At 39.9% G+C, this 22,810-nt stretch overlaps 1 protein-coding gene across 1 annotated transcript in view; it reads left to right on the forward strand.

The window, feature by feature from the left end:
• The window catches only part of BDP1 (B double prime 1, subunit of RNA polymerase III transcription initiation factor IIIB), a 113,330-nt gene that overhangs the window by 67,053 nt on the left and 23,467 nt on the right, over positions 1–22,810 (forward strand). The window contains exons 22-29 of the mRNA XM_058434248.1: positions 2,986–3,061; positions 3,526–3,740; positions 4,023–4,216; positions 5,208–5,601; positions 12,284–12,403; positions 20,092–20,128; positions 20,607–20,699; positions 22,488–22,716. Of these exons, the coding sequence (XP_058290231.1) occupies positions 2,986–3,061; positions 3,526–3,740; positions 4,023–4,216; positions 5,208–5,601; positions 12,284–12,403; positions 20,092–20,128; positions 20,607–20,699; positions 22,488–22,716 (1,358 nt within the window). The remainder of the gene's footprint in view (positions 1–2,985; positions 3,062–3,525; positions 3,741–4,022; positions 4,217–5,207; positions 5,602–12,283; positions 12,404–20,091; positions 20,129–20,606; positions 20,700–22,487; positions 22,717–22,810) is intronic.

Consider the following 22,810-nt stretch of genomic DNA (forward strand, 5'->3'; position numbering starts at 1 on the left):
AGATCGTGGCATTGTACTCCAGCCCGGGCAAAAAAAAACAAACCCAGTCTCAAAAAAAAAAAAAAAAAAAGGATGCATTGAAAAGAAGTGAAGGGCCAGGTATGGTGGCTCATGCCTGTAATTCCAGCATTTAGGGAGGCCGAGATGGGCAGATCACTTGAGCCCAGGAGTTCGAGACCAGCCTGGCCAACATGGCAAAACCCTGTCTCTACAAAAAAAAAATACAAAAATTAGCCAGGTGGGGTGCTGTGCACCTTTAAGAACAAAAGAAAGAAGTAAAGGAGTGTGTTGAGTCTAGGGGATGTCCTGGGGAAGAGGGAACAATTCAAAGCACTAAGGCAAGAGGAGAGTATGCTGGCATGCTTGGGGAACAGCAAAGAGGCCAATGTAGGACAGAGTGCAAAAGAGGAAGAACAGTAGATGTATGAGAGGTAAAGGCTGAGGATAGAAATGGATAGATTATATAGGGCCATTGCAAGGATTTTGAATTTTACTCCAAGTGAGCCTTTAAAACACTAGTGACCTTGAGGGCAGCCTTCCCTAATGCTTCTTTTATAATTGACTAAATAGATCTAGAGCACTTAAGTGACTTAAAGTAATATTGGCAGTTTAGCTTTTTTTTTTTTTTTGAGACAGAGTCTTGCTCTGTTGCCCAGGCTGGGGTGCAATGACACAGTCATGGCTCACTGTAGGCTCAATCTCCCAGACTCAAGTGATTCTCCTGCCTCAGCCTCCCAAGTAGCTGGGACTGCAGGTGTGCACCACCACACCTGGCTATTTTTTTATTTTTTGTGGAGACAGGGTTTCACCATGTCATCCAGGCTGGTCTCGAACTCCTGGGCTCAAGTGATCTTCCTGCTTTGGCCTCCCAAAATGCTGGGATTACAGGCATGAGTTGCTGTGCCTGGCCAAGCAGTTTAGTTTTCAGGATTTATAATTTTCAGACTAGCAAATTCTACAGTTACATAGGCAGTGTTTCTTGAAACAAACTTTTTGTGTTTCAGATTATTTTATGCTTAGCCTTTGTATTTCTTGATGAGAGAGATCTGACTTTAAAACTTCCTATATGGAAACCTGTGATGCCCATTGTCCCCCTTTTTTTTTTAACCTTTTCTAGTTCATGAAGTATATTTCAGCTGTTAGCTGTACAGTAATTGAAAGTAATTATCTCTGTATAGTTTTTTTTTGTTTGTTTGAGATGGAATCTCGCTCTGTTGCCCAGGCTGGAGTGCAGTGCGTGATCTCATCTCACTGCAACCTCCGTCTTGTGGGTTCAAGCGATTCTCCTGCCTCAGCCTCTTGAGTAGCTGGGATTGCAGGTGCCTGCAACCATGCCTGGCTAATTTTTGTATTTTTAGTAGAGACAGGGGTCTCACCATGTGGCCAGGCTGGTCTTGAACTCCTGACCTCAAATAATCTACCTGCCTCAGTTTACCAAAGGGCTGGTATTATAGGCGTGAGCCAATGCGCCTGGCCTCTGTATAGTTTTAAAGTTAGCTTATTCTTAGGTTTGGCATTTTGTGGGTTGTTTTGTTTTGTTTTGTTTTGTTTTGTTTTGTTTGAGACAGAGTTATGCTCTTGTCACCAGGCTGGAGTTCACTGGCATGATCTCGGCTCACTGCAACCTCCACCTCCCAGGTTCAAGCAATGCTCATGCCTCAGCCTCCTGAGTAGCTGGGATTACAGGCGCCTGCCACCACACCCAGCTAATTTTTGTATTTTTAGTAGAGATCGGGTTTTACCATGTTGGCCAGGCTGGTCTCGAACTCCTGACTTCAGGTGACCCACCCGCCTTGGCCTCCCAAAGTGCTGGGATAACAAGTTCGAGCCACCACACCCGGCCAGGTTCGGCATTTTGTTGTCCCTTTTGACTTCAGTAGCACATTGGGCTTATTTATATTTTATTCTTAAATACTTCTGCAGAATCCCATTTGATTGTAAATAGCTTATACTTAAATATGAAAATAGCTTATACTTAAATATGATTTGTTTTCCCATATACATTAGTCTACATTAGCCAGCATTGTAACCTTGTTAGAACTTCCTGTGAACTTCCATGTTGTTTACTGCCAGAAGAATGTAGGAGGATTAGTACATTTGGAAATGTAGTAACTACCCCTAGGTAATTTTTATTTAGAAATATTGCTTAAGATTAGTTTTTAGGCCGGGCATGGTGGCTCACGCCTATAATCCCAGCACTTTGGGAGGCTGAGGCAGGTGAATCAACTGAGGTTGGGAGTTTGAGACCAGCCTGGCCAACATGGTGAAACCCCATCTCTACTAAAAATAGAAAAATTAGCCCGTCATAGTGGCGCATGCCTGTAATCCCAGCTACTTGGGAGGCTGAGGCAGGAGAATCACTTGAACCTGGAGGCGGAGGTTACAGTGAGCCGAGATCGCACCATTGCACTCCAGCCTGGGTGACAAGAGTGAAACTCCGTCTCAAAAAAAAAAAAAGATTAGTTTTTAACGCAGGTCTTTCAGAGAACTCATGATATCCAGTTATTCTTTATAAATATTCAGGTTTATATTAGTTTTTTTTTGTTTTTTTTTTTTTGAGACAGAGTTTTGCTCTTGTTGCCCAAGCTGGAGTGCAATGGTGCAACTTCACCTCACTGCAACCTCCGCCTCCCAGGTTCAAGTGATTCTCTTGCCTCAGCCTCCCAAGTAGCTGGGACTTCAGGCATGCACCACCATGCCCAGCTAATTTTTTATTTTTGGTAGAGATGGGGTTTCTCCATGTTGGTCAGGCTGGTCTCAAACTCCCGACCTCAGGTGATCCGCCCACCTCGGCCTCCCAAAGTGCCAGGATTACAGGCGTGAGCCACCGTGCCTGGTCTCTGTTAGTTTTTAAGCTTCCTAATTCAGATCCTTGCCAGTTGCTAAAATATTTTCCAGGAAACCATTAGTTAGCTATTCAGGTTACCTTGGGAGCTGTGGCTACTCTCTTGAATGCTAAAATGTTGTCTTTTTCTTATTTGGCAGATACAGATGGATTATATTGAGAACCTTATGACATTGGTTGTCAGTAAACTCTTTTTAGTGAGAGTTCAGGCATGTGGTAGGAGAATAAACTCTACCCTTCAAGCCTACTTTAGAACTAGAAGGATCGAGTTGGTTATAACTGTCATATATTTGTTCATGCTTTGGGGGCCCAGTTGAAGGCATCTGTTTAAAGTGCCATTATGAAATCCATCTTCAGCTACTTGCATTTTTTTTTTTTTTTTGGTATCTTGTGGTTTCTCTGAAAATTAAAGTAGCGTGAAATATAATAGATTAAATAAATGAAAGTTTAAAAAGATTAATATTGTAAAACTTCTTCAGGCTATATAGAAAATGGAAGCTATAAACGCTTTATAAGTTCTTTTCATATCAGCAATGTGTGGTTTCATTTTACGTGCTTGATTTTATTGCCAATTTATATATAGTCCTTTGAACATAGAATTGATTTGTATCCAAAATTGTTTGTTGTAACAGCTGTTATATCAAGAAGAAATTCTGATTTTTGTTCTTCAACATGATTCGTACTTCATTCTAGACATGAAAATAAACCGTATGTTCCTAGTTCAGCACAAATGACAAGAAGGAAATTCCAAAAGGCTAAGCCAAATTTGGGAAGAGCACACAGTAAGAAAGAGGAACCAGTTTTAGAAAAAGGCTCAACAGATCAGAGCAAGGAAGGCAAGCCACAAGATCATTTGCTGCAGAAAGGAGCTTCCAACACCCAGCTCCTTCTAAAAGTAAGTTTGGGCAAAAAAAAAAAAAAAAAAAAAAAAAAAATTTTTTTTTTTTCCTGAACGAGGTCTGTTTTGTCAAGATCATGAAGAGCATGAGTAAAATATAGTTTTGACTTCCATACTGTAACCATTTTCATGAAAAGTGACTTTCTAGTGTTGTAAAAGTTGAGCAACCAATTGCTTGTAGATATGTGTAAACTTAGAGGTTTAGGCCAAACTACCAAACCAAATTAACATAGAAATTGTTTCTGTAGTAATACTAGCTAATTTCTTCTTAAATTTAAGGAAAAAGCTGAGCTTCTGACATCTCTGGAGGTTTCAGCAAGAAAAGATTGTGTAGGTTCCAAAGAGTCTGCTTGGGCAAAAATAGATGCTGAATTAGAAGAAGGTGGACCATCAAGAAGGGTTGGAGAGGAAACTGTAGGAGATAATTTACTATCTTCAATTGTTGAAGAACAATATCTCAATAAACTAACAAGGTAACATTTTATTTAACAAAATATTTCACAATGAGTAATAAAAATCACTTAACTTTTACCTTAACTTACTGGTAGAACGAAATTTTTGGGTGTTTAGTCTGTTAGACGTGGGTAGAAACTTGACCAAAGAGTAGTATGTATGTATTAGCTAAGTAATCAAGGTGCTCATTCAAATGGAGTCACAAACACAAATGAAGAATACCCTACTTCTTTTCAAAGAAAACGGAAAGAAACTTAAGTTTTAGAAACCAGCACTGCTCTAGTGGATTTCTGCGGCCTACTTTTTCTTTTAACTTATCTGTTTACCCAGTGGGATAAACTAATACCACATTTGATCTCATATTCTGTGTTTATTGGTCCTGTGTCTTTATCCCACTGGGTAAACAGAGACAGTTTCACTCTTCTCGCACAGGCTGGAGTACAATTGCGTGACTCAGCTCACTGCAACCTCCACCTCCCAGGTACAAGTGATTCTCCTGCCTCATCCTCCCTAGTAGCTGGGATTACAGGCGTGCACCACCACGCCCAGCTAATTTTTGTATTTTTAGTAGAGATCAGGTTTCACCATGTTGGCCAGGCTGGTCTTGAACTCCTGACCTCAAGTGATCTGCCTGCCTCGTCCTCCCGAAGTGCTGGGATTAGAGGCGTGAGCTATTGCGCCCAGCTGGTTCTGTGTCTTTTATCCCTTTTTCTTCTAATAATTTTCAGTTTTGTGTTTATTTTATCTTCACTTTCATATTACAGGAAAGAGTGGTCCAGAATTAAAAACTTACTGTGAAAAATTTGTAGGTAGATAACTAAGAATTAACTCTGAATGAGAAACTAGTAGTTAATTCCTTTTTTATTTTCACAGCATAAGATTTTAAAAGAATGGGTGGTGGGAATTTTCATTTTAATGACTGGAACTGGAATTTCACTCTAAAAGTTTGGTTTTCATTAAAATTATCCTTGCGTGCATATGACCGTATTGTTGTTTTGATTAAATATCTAGCTTTCCACAACCGTTAAAAGAAACAAATTACTCTAAAATTGCCCTGGATGGGAAAACAACTATCTCTTCTACATCTGAGTATGAGAGAAATCGTGGTGAAAGGAGAAGTCATAGAAAGATCAAACCAAATGTCACCAGAGGTCGTGGATCAAAACGAGTTCGGGGTAAGACCTCTAAGAAGGAACCTAGAGCTTCCAAGGCCATGAAGGCCATGCTGGTGACTCTTCGGGCTTCCCAGGAAGAAGAAGATGATGCTGACGATTTTGAGTCTGACTACGAAGAAGAAAGCTATCATCTTGCTCCCGAAGAAGTAAACAAAGCTCCAGTATTTGTACCTGTTGGTCTCAGATCTCCTGAACCTGTTTCTGCTCAGATTGAGGAAACAATGGAAGAGGTTCGGTTTTTTTTTTAAATCCTTGGTACTTTATCTTACTTGGTTTTCACCTCTTGTTTCTTTTAGGGGATCATTATTTCTTCTCTTAGTGATTATTAGGATTTGAAGAGTTCATTCTCTAAATAACCTCTACCAAATATAATTTGGGGCCTTGTATAACCTTTTGTGATTGCTCAGTCCCTATGGCCCAGGCCCAGCAAGGAGTCAGTATAACAACGAGAGAAATCTGCTTACACTTGTACCTGGAAGCTGCTTAGTCTACTTTCTGATTAATCTTTCAAACATTTTGGCAGGTGTTTTCTGGTTGATAGAGAAGCTAGAAGGGACATTCTTGTTTTTCTTTTTTTAAAAAAATTGGGCCAGGCATGGTGGCTCCCGCCTATAATCCCAGCACTTTGGGAGGCCGAGGTAGGTGGATCACCTGAGGTCAGGAGTTTGAGACTAGCCTGACCAACAAGGTGAAACCCTGTCTCTACTAAAATACAAAACTTAGCTGGGCATGGTGACAGATGCCTGTAGTCCCAGCTACTGGGGAAGCTGAGACAGGAGAATTGCTTGAACCCGGGAGGCAGAGGTTGCAGTGAGCCGAGATCGTGCCACTGCACTCCAGCCTGGGTGACAGAGCGAGACCCCATCTCAAAAAAAAAAAAAAAAGTGGTAAAATACATATAACATAAAATTTACTATCTCTCTCTCTGTTTTTTGTTTGTTTGTTTGTTTGTTTTTAAGACAAGTTCTCACTCTGTCACCCAGTCTCGAGTGCAGTGCTGGGATCTCGGCTCATTGCAACCTCCATCTCCCAGGTTTAAGTGATTATCCTGCCTCAGCCTCCTGTAGCTGGGACTACAGGTGTGCACCACCACGCCTGACTAATTTTTGTATTTTTGGTAGAGACAGGGTTTTACCATGTTGGCCAGGGTGGTTTTGGACTCTTGACCTTAAGCAATCCACCTGCCTTGGCCTCCCAAAGTGTTGGGATTACAGGCATGAGCCACCATGCCCAGCCATCTTACTCATTTTTAAGTGTACGCTTCAGCGGCATTAAGAACATTCACATGTACGTGTTGTCATGCTACCATCACTACCATCCATCCACAGAACTCTTTTTTAAAATTAATTAATTTAGAGATGGGGTTTCGCTATGTTGCCCAGTCTAGTCTCAAACTCCTGAGCTCAAGTGATGCTCATGCCTTGGCCTCCCAAAGTGCAGAGATTACAGGCATGAGCTACTGCATTCTTTTTTAAGATGATTAAGACATCCGGCAATGAGTGGTTGTCCTCTAGCCTGGCAAAAAAACAAGATACAAGATACAAACACCCAAAACCTGTCCCTCGAGCCCCATCTCTATGCTGTCTGGCCTGGTCACTCCCAGGTCTGCCTTGCACCCCCGGCAAACTCTTTTTATTTTGTTAAAACTGAAATTCTATACCCACTAAACAATAACTCTCCATTCCTTCCACCCCCTAACCTTTCGGCAACCACTTTTCTACATCTTGTCTCTTTAATTTGACTCCTCATGTAAGTGGAATCATACAGTATTTTTGTGTGTGACCATTTTATTCCATTTAGCATGATGTTTTCACAGTTCATCTATGTTGTAGCTTATGTCAGAGTGTTCTTCATTTTCAAGGTTGAATAATATTCCATTGTGTGCGGGTATCACGTTTTGTTTATTCCTTTGTCATCAGTGGACACTTGGATTGCTTCCACCTTTTGGCTGTTAGAAATAATGCTGGTATGAACATAGTTTTATAAATACCTCTTTGAATCTCTGCTTTTACTTTTTGGGGGATATACCTAGAAGTGGAATTGCTGGATCGTATGTTAATTCTTTTTTTTTTCTTTTTTTTTGAGATGGAGTCTCTGTTGCCTAGGCTGGAGTAGAGTACAGTGGCGCGATCTTGGCTCACTGTAACCTCCATCTCCCAGGTTCAAGCAATTCTCCTGCCTCAGCCTCCCAAGAAGCTGGGATTACAGGCACCTGCCACCACACCCAGCTAATTTTTTTGTATTTTTAGTAGAGGCGGGGTTTCACCATGTTGGCCAGGCTGGTCTCGAACTCCTGACCTCAAATGATCCATCTGCCTGGGCCTCCCACAGTGCTGGGATTACAGGTGTGAGCCACTGCACCCGGCCTGGATCTTATGTTAATTCTATACTTAACTTTTCAAGCAACCTTTATACTGTTTTTCATAGGGCTGTATCATTTTACATCCCTACCAACAGTGTACAAGCATTGCAGTTTCGCTACATCCTCACCAGTAGTAGCTATGTTGTAACTTTTTTTTTTTTTTTTTTTGAGACGGAGTCTTTCTCTGTCTCCCAGGCTGGAGTGCAGTGGCGCAATCTCGGCTCACTGCAAGCTCCGCCTCCCGGGTTCATGCCACTCTCCTGCCTCAGCCTCCCGAGTAGCTGGGACTACAGGCACCCGCCACCACGCCCGGCTAATTTTTTGTATTTTTAGTAGAGACGGGGTTTCACCGTGTTAGCCAGGATGGTCTCGATCTCCTGACCTTGTGATCCGCCCGCCTCGGCCTCCCAAAGTGCTGGGATTACAGGCTTGAGCCACCGCGCCCGGCCTTATGTTGTAACTTTTGATAGTAATCATCCTAAGGGTTGTGAACTAGAGAAATGTGTTGAACATATTTAGCTTCCTTACACTTTTGCCTCTTAGTCTGCCATTCCAACTTTGTAACTTCAAAGTTTTCTGTTCTGCCTTAATTTTCAGTCACTTCTTTGGCTTACTGAGGAGCATATCTGAGTCAGTTTTGTGTAAGCATTCATGATAGTTTCTGAGTCGTTTAAAATGAATCAGAGTTAACTAAGATAGTGGCAACAATAAAAGAAGCAGTAAGAAACATTAAACAGTTCAAGTAATGTTTAAGATAATTAAGGTGAACTTTAATGTTAATGTAATTAATGTTAATGTAATTCCATTAAGAATTAATGGATTATCTGAATCTGTAAAGTCACATTTATGAAGGGAAGTCAAAATCTACTTTTATTCGGTGTTAATAATAACCTGTTAAATGTTTTAGAGTAAATGAACTAATAAAATGGTTGAAGCTAATTTAAATGATGCAAAATGAGGTTGTTTCTTACAATTCAAAGTAAAGATAGTAAATATAAGCATTATGTGAAACCAAGAAAATGCAGAAGGAAGGGTGTAATTTTGTGGAAAGACATCTGGTTAATGCTGCATTAGAGTTCATTTAGCTATATATTGTGTATTTTTCTTTCTTTAAGTGAAGGCAAATTGCTAGTGAAACTATTATCAGTAATTAATTTCTGAAAATTACATTCCAGACTATATCCCTGAATTAATACAGGCTATCTTTTTTAATAGCATTAATCATAATAATTGACAAGGCTTTCCTTAAATTCTACTCCTTATAGCCAGCGTACTAAACAGGGAAATTCACGTATGTGTTAGAAAAAATGTTCTTCAAAAAGCATTGAGGCCGGGCACGTTGGCTCACACCTGTAATCCTAGCACTTTGGGAGGTTGAGGCAGGCAAATCACGAGGTCAGGAGTTCGAAACCAGCCCGGCCAACATGGTGAAACCCCATCTCTACTAAAAATACAAAAATTAGCCGGGCATGGTGGTGGGTGCCTGTAATCCCAGCTACTTGGGAGGCTGAGGCAGGAGAATTGCTTGAAACCAGAAGGCAATGGTTGTGGTGAGCCAAGATCACACCACTGCACTCCAGCCTGGGCGAAAGAGCGAAACTCTGTCTCAAAAAACAAAAGCATTGAAAGGCCAGGCGTGGTGGCTCACGTCTCTAATCCCAGTGCTTTGGGAGGCTGAGGCGGGAGGATCAGTTGAGGGCAGGAGTTCAAGACCAGCCTATACAACATAGCAAGACCCTGTCTCTACATTCAGTCAATAAATTAGTGAGGTTTGTTGGTACGTATGTATAATCCCAGCTACTCAGAAGGCTGAGTGGGGAGGGTTGCTTGAACCTAGGAGTTTGCAGTTACAGTGAGCTACAATCATGCCACTGCATTGTAGCCTGGACAACAGGAGGTGACAAAAGCATTGAAGCACAGTGGAATGTTTTTCAGCCCTAAAGGGATATAAAGTGTTCATATGTGTCACAACATGGATGAATTTTGGAAACCTTATGCCAAGTGAAAGAAGCTAGTTACAAAGTATCACATACTATGTGATTCCATTCATATGAAATGTCCAAAATAAGGAAGTCCACAGAGACAGAAGGTAGATTAATGGTTGCTTAGGGATTGGCAGATGGGGAAGAGAGGGGTTAAGGGAGAGATAGCTAATGGGTGTAAGGTTTATTTTTGAAGTGACAAAAATGTTCCACATTTGAATGTGGTGATGATTGCACATATCTGTGAATATCCCAAAATACATTGAATTATACACCTTAAGTGGGTGAATTCTGTGTTATGTGAATTACAAGTCTTTTTAAAAATAAACTGTATGATGCTTAAAAAACCAACTTTTACTTTATAGAATATTCCCTTTTCCTATCCAGTCCCAACTCTTCAAGAAGTGTTTTTTCTTCTCAAATCAACTGAACTTTAAAAATTTTTTTGTTATATTTATTTATTTTTCTTTTCTTTATTTTTATTTTTTTGAGATAGGGTCTTACTCCATTGCCCAGGCTGGAGTGCAGTGGCGTGATTTCAGCTTGCTGCAACCTCTGCCTCCCAGGCTCAAGCAATCCTCCCACCTCAGCCTCCTGAGTAGCTGGGACTACAGGTGCACACCACCACACCTGGCCAATTTTTTTTTTTTTTTTTTTTAATTTTCAGTAGAGATGGGGTTTTACTATGTTGTCCAGGCTGGTCTCAAACTCCTGAGCTCACACAATCTGCCAGCCTCAGCCTCCCAAAGTGCTGGGATTACAGGCGTGAGCTACCGTGCCTGGCCTATTGTTTTAAAATTCATTTTTTTTGGAGACAGGATCTTGCTGTGTTGTCCAGGCTGGCCTCAAACTCCTGGGCTCAAGCGACCCTCACACCTCAGCCTCTGAGTAGCTAGAACTACAGGCATGTGCCCCTGTGCTCACTTGAATTTTTTGGTTCATCCCAGTCCTGTCAGATATTATCAAAGATTTTTCTCTAAATTTTGTATCTGAGGAAACAGATGTGGTACATACAAATGTAATTATAACAAATATGTTGGCTGGGCACAGGGGCTCATGCCCATAGTCCCAGCACTTTGGGAAGCCAAGGTGGGCAGATCGCTTGAGTGCAGGAGTTCGAGACCAGCCTAGGCAACGTGGCGAAACCTCATCTTTACAAAAAATACAAAAATTAGGCGTGGTGGCACATGCCTGTAGTCCCAGCTACTTGGGGGGCTGAGGTGGGAGGATTGCTTTAGCCTGAGAGGTTGAGGCTGTAGTGAACCCTGATATTGCCACTGTACCCCAGCTTGGGTGATAGAGTGAGACCTTGTCTCAAAAAAAAAAATAACATATGTCTTGAAGGCAGATTCTCAGACTTGACTCTTTACTCACAGTTTCTACTCAGCCATACAACATTTTATACTCTTTTCGTTAATAAGAGAATAGGCCCAGGCGTCGTGGCCATCATTGCACCACTGCAACTGGGGTAACATGAGTGAGACCCTGCCTCAGAATAACAAAAGAAAAACAAAAAAAATAAGATGATAATAACCAGACTATATTGTATGTATTCTAGTAGGTAAATACCTTTTTAGTGCTCAGATTACACGGCTCTTTAAATAATAGGACTCACAAATGAAGAGTAAATGTGAGTGAACTTCTTATTTTACGTGGCTGTTGCCGTGGGTATCAAGAATCATGCAGGCTTTGGGGTTTTGGGAGAAGGGAGTTGGTGTGGGGGCAGTGGTATGATAAATATTTTATTTATTTATTTATTTTTGAGAACGAAGTGTCACTCTGTTGCCCAAGCTGGAGTGCAGTGGCACAGTCTCGGCTAAGTACAATCTCCACCTCCCGGGTTCAAGTGATTCTCCTGCCTCAGCCTCCCCAGTAGCTGGGACTACAGGCAGGCACCACCATGCCCAGCTAATTTTTGTATTTTTAATAGAGATGGGGCTTCGCTGTCTTGGCCAGGCTGGTCTTGAACTCCTGACCTTAGGTGATCCACCCGCCTCGGCCCCCCAAAGTGCTGGGATTACAGGCGTGAGCCGCTGCGCCTGGCCCGATAAATATTTTTAAGGGCTTTCAACTCGTTATAGATAGCATTTATGACCATGTATAATTAGTTGATTACATGTGTGCTTTTCTGTTAGATTGTGATTTCATTGAGAATAGGGACTAAACTTGTCTTACTCGACTTTATATCCCTGTATACCTAGCCATCTATAAATGTTAACAGACTGAACACTATAAATGTTAACAGACTGAACAGAGAAATTAGAGGAAAGTAAGGACAAAGTGAAGAAAATGGAAAATGAAATGCCAGGCACTAAGAAGACGAGTCTTAGAAAATTTGCTTACTGGTTCTAATAGTCACAGCCCCCTCAAAAATTTTAAATGTTTTACTTTTGCCAAGTTGCTGTCAGTCAGTAAAAGAATTACTCCATTTCATTTTTTTAAGTTATGTATGAATGTGGATTATTTCTTCATTTTAGCGTTTCATCTTACTTATTCATGTTGAAGATGAGGCTTTGTTTTGCTGTTTGTAATATGCCAAAATGAAATGATAAAACTTTATTTTGACAGCTTGAAATAACTGTGAATGTCCCAGATGTAGGATGCATAGCTGTTGTTGCACATGAGCTACCAAACACAGATGTGACTATTGAAGAAATGAAACAAGAAGAAAATTTGAGTGCACCGTTTGTAAGCATCCATTTTAATATGTTTTGGCCTTTTATTCTTTGTTTACTTTGAAAAGACTGGAGGTTCATTTTGATAGCTTTAGGTTTACAAACACTTTACTTAGCTAATTTCTCTTTGTAAGGAGCTGTTAGTCTGAGTAGTAAAAACTAGTGAAAGCATTGATTTTGTTTGTGGGCAGAGCTCTTAATATCCTCATAGACTTTTACATTAAAATTCAATTGCATTAAATTTATACTAAGTATAAACAAGTTAAAATATATTTTGTTGCGTTTTGTTTGCACTCTTCCATTATTGGTATTTATTTGCCTTTGCAAGCGGAGGCTTGAAATTGTAACTTTTTAAAAACAGCTTTATTGACATATAATTCACACACCATATGATTTACTCATTATTTAAAGTGCGCAATTAAGTGACTTCTAGTATTGTGCAAACATTATCACGGTCAATTTTAGGACATTTTCATCACCTCAAAAAGAAACCTTATTAGCAGTCACTACTCATTTTCTCCCAACCCTCCCTGGCCTAGGGAACCAATAATTTGCCTTTTGTCTTTATAGATTTGCTTGTTCTAGACGTTTCCTGGACATAAAATTATAAAATCTGATCATTTGTGTCTGGCTTCTTTCACTTAATGTAACATTTTTTACTGTTCATCTATGTTGCAGCATGTAGTGGTACTCCCTTACTTTTTGTAGCCTAATAATATTCCATATGGATATGGTACATTTTGTATATCCATTCATCCATTCATGAACATTTGGATTATTTTCGTTTTTTGTCTGTTAAACATAATGCTGCTGTAAACATTTATGTAGAAGTGTTTGTGTGGATATGTTTTTACTTCTCTTGGGTACATTTCTAGAAATGTAATTGCTGAGTCATATGGTAACTCTATGTTTCATCATTTGAGGAACTGCCAAACTGTTTTCCAAAGTAGCTATACCTTTTACATTCCCACCAGCGGTTTATGAGGGTTCCTGTTCTTTCATGTCCTTGCTGGCACTTACTATTTCACTTTGTTTTTTTGTTCGGTTCAATTTTTTTTTTTTTTTTTTTTTTTTTTGAGACGGCCTTGCATTGTCACCCAAACTAGAGTGCAGTAACATAATTGTAGCTTTGACACTACAGCTTTGACTTCCTGAGTGTAAATGATCCTCTCCACTCAGCGTCCCAAGTAGCTGGGACTACAGGTGTGTGTCACCATGCCCAGCTAATTTTTTTCTTTTTTTTTTTGGTAGAGGTGGGGTCTTGCTGTGTTGTTCAGGCTGGTCTCGTACTCCTGTCCTCAAGTGATACTTTTCCCTCAGCCTTCCAAAGTGTTGGGATTACAGGCATGAGACACTGTGCCTGGCTTGACTTTTTGGATCTAGCTATCCTAGTGAGTGTGAAGTGGTGTCCCATTGTGGTTTTGATTTGTATTTCCTTGGTGACTAATGATGTCAGGCACATTTTATGTTCCTATTGGCCATTTGTATATCATCTTTGAGAAATGTCTGTTCACATGTTTTGTCAGTTTTTCTTTTATTGTGCTATTTGTCTTTTTATTATTGAGTTGTAAGGAGTCTTTATATAATCTAGATAAAAGTCCCTTATCAGGTATATGATTTGCAAATATTTCCTCCCTTTCTGTGGGGTTGTCTTTTCACTTTCTTGATTGCCTTTAAAGCAAAAAGTTTTAAATTTTGATGAAGTTCAGTTAATCTATTTTTTCATTTGTTGCTCATGCTTCTGTTGTCAGATCTGAGTCCTTTGTGAAACCCAAGGTCATGAAGATTTACCCAGTTTTCTTCTAAAAGATGATTTTTGCTTTTACATTTAAGTCTTTGATCCATTTCGAGTTTATTTTTATATATGGATAACCTCATTATCCAACTTATTTCTTTTGCATATGGCTATCCATTTGTCCTGTCACCATTTATTCGAAAAGACTATTCTTTCCCCATTGAATAGTCTTGGCACCCTTATCAAAAATCAGCTGACCATAGATGTATGGGTTTATTTCTGAATTCTCAATTCTGTTGCATAGATCTATATGTCTATTCTTTATGCTGGTGATGCCATATTGATTACTGTTACTTTGTAGTAAGTTTTTTTGTTTTTTGTTGTTGTTGTTGTTGTTGAGATGGAGTCTCGTCTGTCGCCCAGGATGGAGTGCAGTGGCGTGATCTCAGCTCACTGCAAGCTCCGCCTCCTGGATTCACACCATTCTCCTGCCTCCACGCCATTCTCCTGCCTCAGCCTCCCAAGTAGCTGGGACTACAGGCGCCCACCACCACACCTGGCTAATTTTTTTGTATTTTTAGTAGAGACGGGGTTTCACCGTGTTAGCCAGTATGGTCTTGATCTCTTGACCTCATGATCCGCCCACCTCGGCCTCCCAAAGTGTTGGGATTACAGGCGTGAGCCACCGTGCCTGGCCGCTTTGTAGTAAGTTTTTGAATTGGGAAGTGAGAGTTTTACTTTATTATTTTTCAGAATGGTTTTGGCTATTGTGGGTCCCTTTCAATTCCATATGAATTTTATTTTTATTATATTACTTTTTTTTTGGTACAGATGGGGCCTCCCAGTATTGCCCAGGCTGGTTTCAAACTCCTGGCCTCAAGTGATTCTCCCATCTCAGCTTCCCTAAGTGCTGAAATTACAGACATGAGCCACCATCCCTGGTCCCATATGAATTTTAAAATCAGCTTGTCAGTTTCTGCAAAGCAGTCAGCTGGGAATCTTAGTGGGATTGCATTGCATCTGGAGATCAGTTTAGATGGTAATGCAACCTTAACAGTGTTGAGATTCTTGATCCAGGAATACGAGATCTTTTCCCATTTATTTAGATCTTCTTTGCTTTATTTATGTTTATTTATTTTTTATTTTTAAGACAGGGTCTTGCTGTGTCACCCAGGCTGGAATGCAGTGGTGCGGTCTCGGCTCACTGTAACCACCTGCCGGGTTCAAGCAATTCTTGTTCCTCAGCCTCCTGAATAGCTGAGATTACAGGCATGTGCCACCACACTCAGCTATTTTTTTGTATTTTTATTAGAAATGGGGTTTCACTATATTAGCCAGGCTGGTTTCAAACCCCTGGCCTCAAGTGATTTGCCCGCTTTGGCCTCCCAAAGTACTGGGATTACATGCGTAAGCCACCACACCTGGCTGATTTAGATCTTTTACTTTCAACAGTGTTTTGTAGTTTTTAGCATATAAAGTTTGCACTTCTTTGTTAAATTTATTTCCAAGTATATTGTTTTTGTCACTATTGTGAATGGGATTGTTTTCTTTTTTTTTCTTTTTCTTTTCTTTTTTTTTTTTTTTTTTTGAGACTGAGTTTCACTCTTGTTGCCCAGGCTGGAGTGCAGTGGTGCAATCTTGGCTCACCACAACCTCTGTCTCCCTGGTTCAAGCAATTCTTCTGTCTCAGCCTCCCAAGTAGCTGGGATTACAGGCATATGCCACCACGCCCTGCTAATTTTGTATTTTTAGTAGACACAGGGTTTCTCCATGTTGGTCAGGCTGGTCTCGAACTCCTGATCTCAGGTGATCCACCCGTCTCTGCCTCCCACAGTGCTGGGATTACAGGCGTGAGCCACCGTGCCCGGCCTGGGATTGTTTTCTTAATTTCATTTTTGGATTGTTCGTTGCAAGTGTGTAGAAATAAAAATGGTTTTTGTATATTAGCTTTATATCCTGCAACTTCTTTGGTGGATTCCTTAGGATTTTCTATTTGTCAAATCATGTCATCTGCAAATAAAGATAGTTTTACTTCTTTCTGTATTAGTTTCCTAGGATCACTGTAACAAAGTACAGATGCTCCTCAACTTATGAGGAGATTACATCCTGATAAACCCATCATAAAATAACATTTTTTTTTTTTTTTTTTTTAAAGACAGAGTCTCACTCTGTTGCCCAGGCTGGAGTGCAATGGTGCAATCTTGGAGGCTCACTGCACCCTCTGCCTCCCAGTTTCAAGTGATTCTCCTGCCTCAGCCTCCAGAGTAGCTGGGATTACAAGCGCCCACCACCACACCCAGCTAATTTTTGTATTTTTAGTAGAGATGGGGTTTCACCATGTTGGTCAGGCTGGTCTCGAACTTCTGACCTCAGGTGATCTGCCCACCTTGGCCTCCCAAAATGCTGGGATTACAGGTATGAGCCACCATGCCCGGCCTAAAATAAAAAAATTTTAAGTTGGGTACTCTTTGTACCAGAAACTCGATAGCTTATAACCACAGAAAATTCTCCAGGCACTTACGGAGATGAGAAAAACAAAACAAAACAAATTTATTCTCTCACAGCTTTAGAGTCTAGAAGTCGAAAATCAAGGTGTCACCAATGTTGGTTCTTTCTGGAGGCTCTGAGGAAGAACCATCCCATGCCTTTCTCCTGCCTTCTGGTGGTAGCCGGCAGTCCTTATCATTGCTCAGCATGCAGCAGCATACTTCCACCCTCTGTCTCCATTACCACATGGCATTTTCCTCTTGTGTGTGTGTAACCTCTCATCTTGTAAGGAAAGGACACCAGTCATATTGGATTAGGACCAACTCTAATCCAATATGACCTCATCTAAATTTGATTATATCTACAAATACCGTATTTTCAAATAATGTCATGTTCACATTATTTGGGATTAAGACTTTGACATATCTTTCTAGGGGACACAATTCAACCTTTGATACTTTCTGACCTGAATGTCTTTTATTTCTTTTTCTTGCCTAATTGCCCTGGCTAGAACCTATAGTTCAAAGTTTAATAGAAGCGAGAGTGGGCATTTTGGTCTTATTCCTGATCTTAGGGGGAAAGTATGCAGTCTTTCATCATTTATTTTTTTCGTAATTGAGATTTTATTGGTTGTGTTGAGGATCAGTACACAATTTTTCACATCTATACCGAAAATCTAAAAAGCCATGTATTGTAATTATTTTTAAAAGTTACTCCAGTGACTTTCCAGCTTAAAATTTGGAAGCAAGTTTTCATTAAAAGGCTATCAAGTACCAGTATCCTTACATGTTGATAAACTGTTACATACTTCCACAATTTGCAATTAAATAGCATATATACTACATACTCAAATTTTCAGTCTTTCACAGCACATTAACAAAATTATTAGGAAAACAGGACTACGACAACCGAAGATTTATAGAGTGCACACAATTCTGACAGGGAGAGCCATGATCAAGGAGTGGTTTTCTTTAGGAAGCAATTCTACCAAAAAACAACATGGGCCCAGGCGTGGTGGCTCATGCCTGTAATCTCAGTAATTTGGGAGGTGGGAGGATCGCATGGTAGTTCCAGGCCAGTCTGGGCAACAGAGGGAGACTCTGTCTCTACAGATATGTTTTTTAAAAGTTGCCCAGTCATGGTGGCATGTGCCTGTGGTCTCAGCTACTCTGGAGGCTGAGGCAGGAGGATCACCTGGGCCCAGGAGGTTGAGGTTGCAGTGAGCTGTCATTGCCACCACTGCACCCCAGTCTGGGCATCAGAGCAAGACTCTGTCTCAAACAAAACTGAACCAGGTCGAGCGCGTTGGCTCACGCCTATAAGCCCAGCACTTTGGGAGGCCGAGGCGGGCAGATCACGAGGTCAGGAGTTCGAGACCAGCCTGGCCAATATGGTGAAACCCCCGTCTCTACTAAAAATACAGAAAATCAGCTGGGCATGGTGGCACATGCCTGTAATCCCAGCTACTTGGGAGGCTAAGGCAAGAGAATTGCTTGAACCCAGGAGGCGAAGACTGCAGTGAGTGGAGATTGCACCATTGCATTCTAGCCTAGGCGACAGAGCAAGACTCTGTCTCAAAACCAAAAAACCAAAAAAAAAAAAAAAAAAAAAAAGAACCAGAACCAAACCATGGGAATATAAAAGTAACTTAAAAATTTCAAGACATCAGATGCAGGACTGTGATTCCATATTGCCAGTTAATATGGTGGAATGTTAAGCTGATACCCAAGATAGTCAAAGCCTCCCATAATTCAATATCCCACACTGTTTTCTGGTTGTACCAAAAAATAAACAACTGGAAAATGATTTTTACCCTTAAAAGCATTTACACTTAAAAAATGGGATGAGGTGGGATTTCCTTCTTAAAAATGTTCCTAGAGTTACTAAAAAACTTGCATTTGTGAAATAGTTGATAAAAATATTCCTCTGGAATGTACAAGAAGGGAGACAGGGACTATTGGTAAGACATGGTATATGATATTAATCAGACTTGGCTTTTTTTTGTCTCCGGCTTCATCAGAGGCTAGACTTTCCTTGGTTTTTGTTTCTCTGTTTTCTGTAGGTAAATCTTATTTCTTGGTTAGCCACTTTGGTTTGTTTTCCCTTTGTTCCCCTTTTTTCTCTTGTTTGCACTTTTTTTGTCTGGAGATTTATCCTTTCCTGCTGCCTTTTTTGGCTTTGTTTTCATTTTTGCAGGAGCAGGTTTAGCTGACAGTCATACTAATCTCATCTTGGGCTCTTTCCTTCACCGCCCTTCTGCTGAGCTGATCTTCCTCTTGGGCATCTTGTGGCCGGGAGTGTGCATGCTGGGTGCCTGTGAGCCGCACCATGCTGAGAGCCTTCTCAAAGCTGGGCTGCCTGGCTGCTACCAGTCCTCCCATCCTGTCTTATCATTAAGTATGATGTTACCATGAGTTTTTCATAAATGTCCTTTACCAGGCTAAAGAAGTTACTTTCTATTCCTAGTTTGTTGAATGTTTCTCTCATTAAAGGGTGTTGGAATTTGTCATATGCTTTTTCTGCATTTATGGAGATGATCATGTGAATTTTGTTTTTTATTGTATTGATTTTTGGATGTTAAACCAACCTTGCTTCCCCAGGATAAATTCTAGGGTCATAATGTCTAATTTTTATACATTGTTGGATTCGGCTTGCCAGTGTTTTATTGGTGATTTTTATGTCCATATTCATAATAGATATTGGTCTGTACTTTTCTTGTGATGTCAGGAGCTGAAGTCCTACTCCCCTAGGGAAAAATGCTCTCCAGGTGGGACCTTGGGGACTGGGGGACTTGTATTTTTGGGTGCAGCAGTTTGAGGTGGAGTCTCTGCCATGCTGAGCTGGGAGGAAGGAGAGAGAGAGCAGTTTTGGTTCACGTAGACTCTCACCTTTGTTAGCAAATTTTCAGATTTTCTTGAACAGATATTTCTTCATTTGCTTTTTGTCGTTAGGATCATTTTCAGAGGCTTTTAAATGTTTTGTTTTTAAAATCAGTTTCACTGAGGAGTGGGTCAGTGAAGCTTCTCAAGCTGTCACTCTGGACATTGTTTCTGTAACTTCTTAATTTATTAAAATGCATTTAAGTTTTAAGCTACATAGTAGTGTAAAAATTTTGCAATACCCTTCAGGCCTTGGTTTCCATTGGGTAAAAATTGGCAGCAGATATGACTAGAGTTGAAGGATTATGAAAATGAAGAAGTAAAGTAAGAATGGTAGACATACATAACGAAATGATGAGTTAAAATTTGCACATAATACAAGAAAAAGATAAAATCAGGAGCAAGAGACACAAGTATTTTGCCTTTAAATTATTTCTGTTCTTGCTGGTGAAATTTTGTGAATAATTATAAATTAAGACAAACCAGTTTACACTATTGTAGCTAAAAGTATGGAAAGACCTCTGAAAATGTAGTGCATGTTGAGAAACAGAACATGTTTGGGGAAATATTTAAGCTGTTACTTATTTTTTTCCTTTTTAGGAAATGACCACAAGTGAACATATCCAAGATGAACCAGGTAACTGTTATCAAGGAAACTGCTAAGACTACCTTGATTAACACTAGTACAGTGATTTAATAGTGGAGATAATAAATGAATCAGTTTGCTGGAGAGTTTAACAAAAAGATTCAGCTACTGAATGTTATCTCTGTGAGAAATGTGGATTCTTGGAATGTTATTTTAGAAGGTGAATTTAAAAAATGTTTAAGAAGTATTTGAGTATTTCTTCTGGATCTTCACAAATGGGAGAGCATTTTCCTTGAAGATATTATTTAATCGGAGGGAGGCCTGGTCAGTGAGTCAAAAACCAACAGTGATGATTTATTTATTTGTAGCATATAACCTGAACAAAAGACTACCCTAGTAAGGGATTAATGGTTCAGAGGATACTGGAATCTGCTACTAGGAGATAAACACTTTAATTAAAAATCTTTTTTAAGTGAACAGATTTCCAGATTCATTCTTTTGTTTTAATGTTGATATATTTCCTCACAAGGTACCAATGATGGAAGCGCCGAAGCTGCAATAACTTTACTTACAATGGGAGATCTAGTATTGCAGTCAGAGATCAGTAGTGAACAGGGTGATGGTAAGAATGAAAGCTAAGCACTATCAAAAATAGAAACTTTTAAAACCTAACTTAAGAAATTATACCCACATTTGAGTAATAACCCTTTTACATTTGAAGTTGTCTCCATTTGTTGTTCTTCCATAAAATGTGGTATGTATGTATTGATCCATCCACTATTTTACTACCGTTTAGGTGTAGTGACAGCTAATTCAAGATCATGCACTTGGTTTATTAAGAATCATTTGTATTCATGGAATAGTTGCTCTAGTGAATACTACCTTTACCATCATGTATGTCATTGGTTAACTGAGCTCATTGATCACTGATTACTTTATACATGCGTCTTTTGCAAAGGAGTTGCTGCTTGGGATGGTATTCACAGTTAGATGACAAATAGAGCACAAAGAGACAACAGTACTCATTGAACTCATTGAAATAATTTAGTTTAAACTGTTCTCAGTTTGGACAGAGCCAAAAGATATATCAACCAAGATTTTTAATTTATTAGATGGAAATCACAGACAAGCAATAAATCTTTACTATCTCAGTATCTTTTAATTGCATGAAATGAATAATTATACTATTCCTGGTAATTATTTTGCCTGGTTATGAGTAACCTACCATTCATTTTATTTACTTATTTATTTATTTGAGATGGAGTTTGGTTATGAGTAGCCTACCATTCATCTTATTTATTTATTTGAAGCAGAGTTTTGCTCTTGTCACCCAGGCTGGAGTGCAATGGTACGATCTCGGCTCACTGCAACCTCTGCCTCCCAGGTTCAAGCAATTCTCCTGCCTCAGCCTCTCGAGTAGTTGGGATTACAGGCCCAGCTAATTTTTGTATTTTTAGTAGAGTTGGGGTTTCACCATCTTGGCCAGGCTGGTCTCGAACTCCTGACCTCAGGTGATCCACCTGCCTTGGCCTCCCAAAGTGTTGGGATTACAGGCGTGAGCCACCGCTCCCAGCCTCCATTCATTTTAAGTATTAGACTTTTGGGCCAGACGTGGCAGCTCACGCCAATAATACCAGCACTTTGGGAGGCCGAGGCTGGTGAATGCTTGACCTCAGGAGTTCAAGACCAGCCTGGGCAACATGGTGGAACCCCATCTCTACAAAAAATACAAAAAATTAGGCAGGCATGGTGGTGTACACCTGTAGTCCTGGCTGCTTGGGAAGCTGAGGTGGGAGGATTGCTTGAGCTCAGGAGGTCAAGGCTGCAGTGAGCTGAGATCGCGCCACTGCACTCCAGCCTGGGTGACAAAGTGAGACCCTGTCTCGAAAATAGATAAATAAGGACATATTAGACTTTTAGGCTTGGAACCATATATTTATCGGGAAAGTCTCTGACTTATGTTCTGTATAGGGCTCCTTTCTTAGTGGCAGAGTATTGCAGTAGAGCCTGTCAAAAACATATAGAACATAAAGTACGTATAGAACATAAAGGTTTTAAAAATCTTAAGTGCTGGCAGTGCTGTCTATCTTGAAATCCATCTGAGATTGTATAATTACTGAAAGTAACAAAAGTACTCATTTTTACTAATAATTGGATAAAATTTCAGTCTATACGGATTATTAAGCTCACAATAGGCCAAATCCCTGGCATGAAATAGGGATATCATACATTTATAGCCAACAAGAGCAAACTCTATTTTTAAAATCTTTTTCTGTTGCTGCTGCACAAATGAAGCAAACTTTAATAATGCAGAATTTTACAATTACTAAATGTTGAGGAATTTATTTTGAGCATCTATAATTTGGTCCATTTTAATTTTCTGTTTTTTTTTTTTTTTTTTTTTCTTCAGTAGGAGTATGTATACCTCCTCATGTTCATTCAAAGGATAAAAGCCATATTCCTTTTAGCCTAGATAATGTAAATCACAAAATTGTTCATGAATGTCAGGAGCTTTCTTCACCTGTCATTACTACATCTCCTGCATCATTTGAAGAAAACAAGATTGTATTGGAGGAACAAAGTTCCAGAGAAGAAATAAGTTTAATGGAGAAAGTAAAGGAGAATGCTACACCAGCCAGGTTTATTTTAGTATTCAATTAATAAATATTACTAAAACCACCATCAAATTAGTTAATAGCTTTGAGTAATGCTTGTAAATGTAAAGTAGGCAAT

This window comes from Hylobates moloch, unplaced genomic scaffold (genome assembly GCF_009828535.3).
Source record: "Hylobates moloch isolate HMO894 unplaced genomic scaffold, HMol_V3 SCAFFOLD_23, whole genome shotgun sequence".
Lineage (NCBI taxonomy): Eukaryota > Metazoa > Chordata > Mammalia > Primates > Hylobatidae > Hylobates > Hylobates moloch.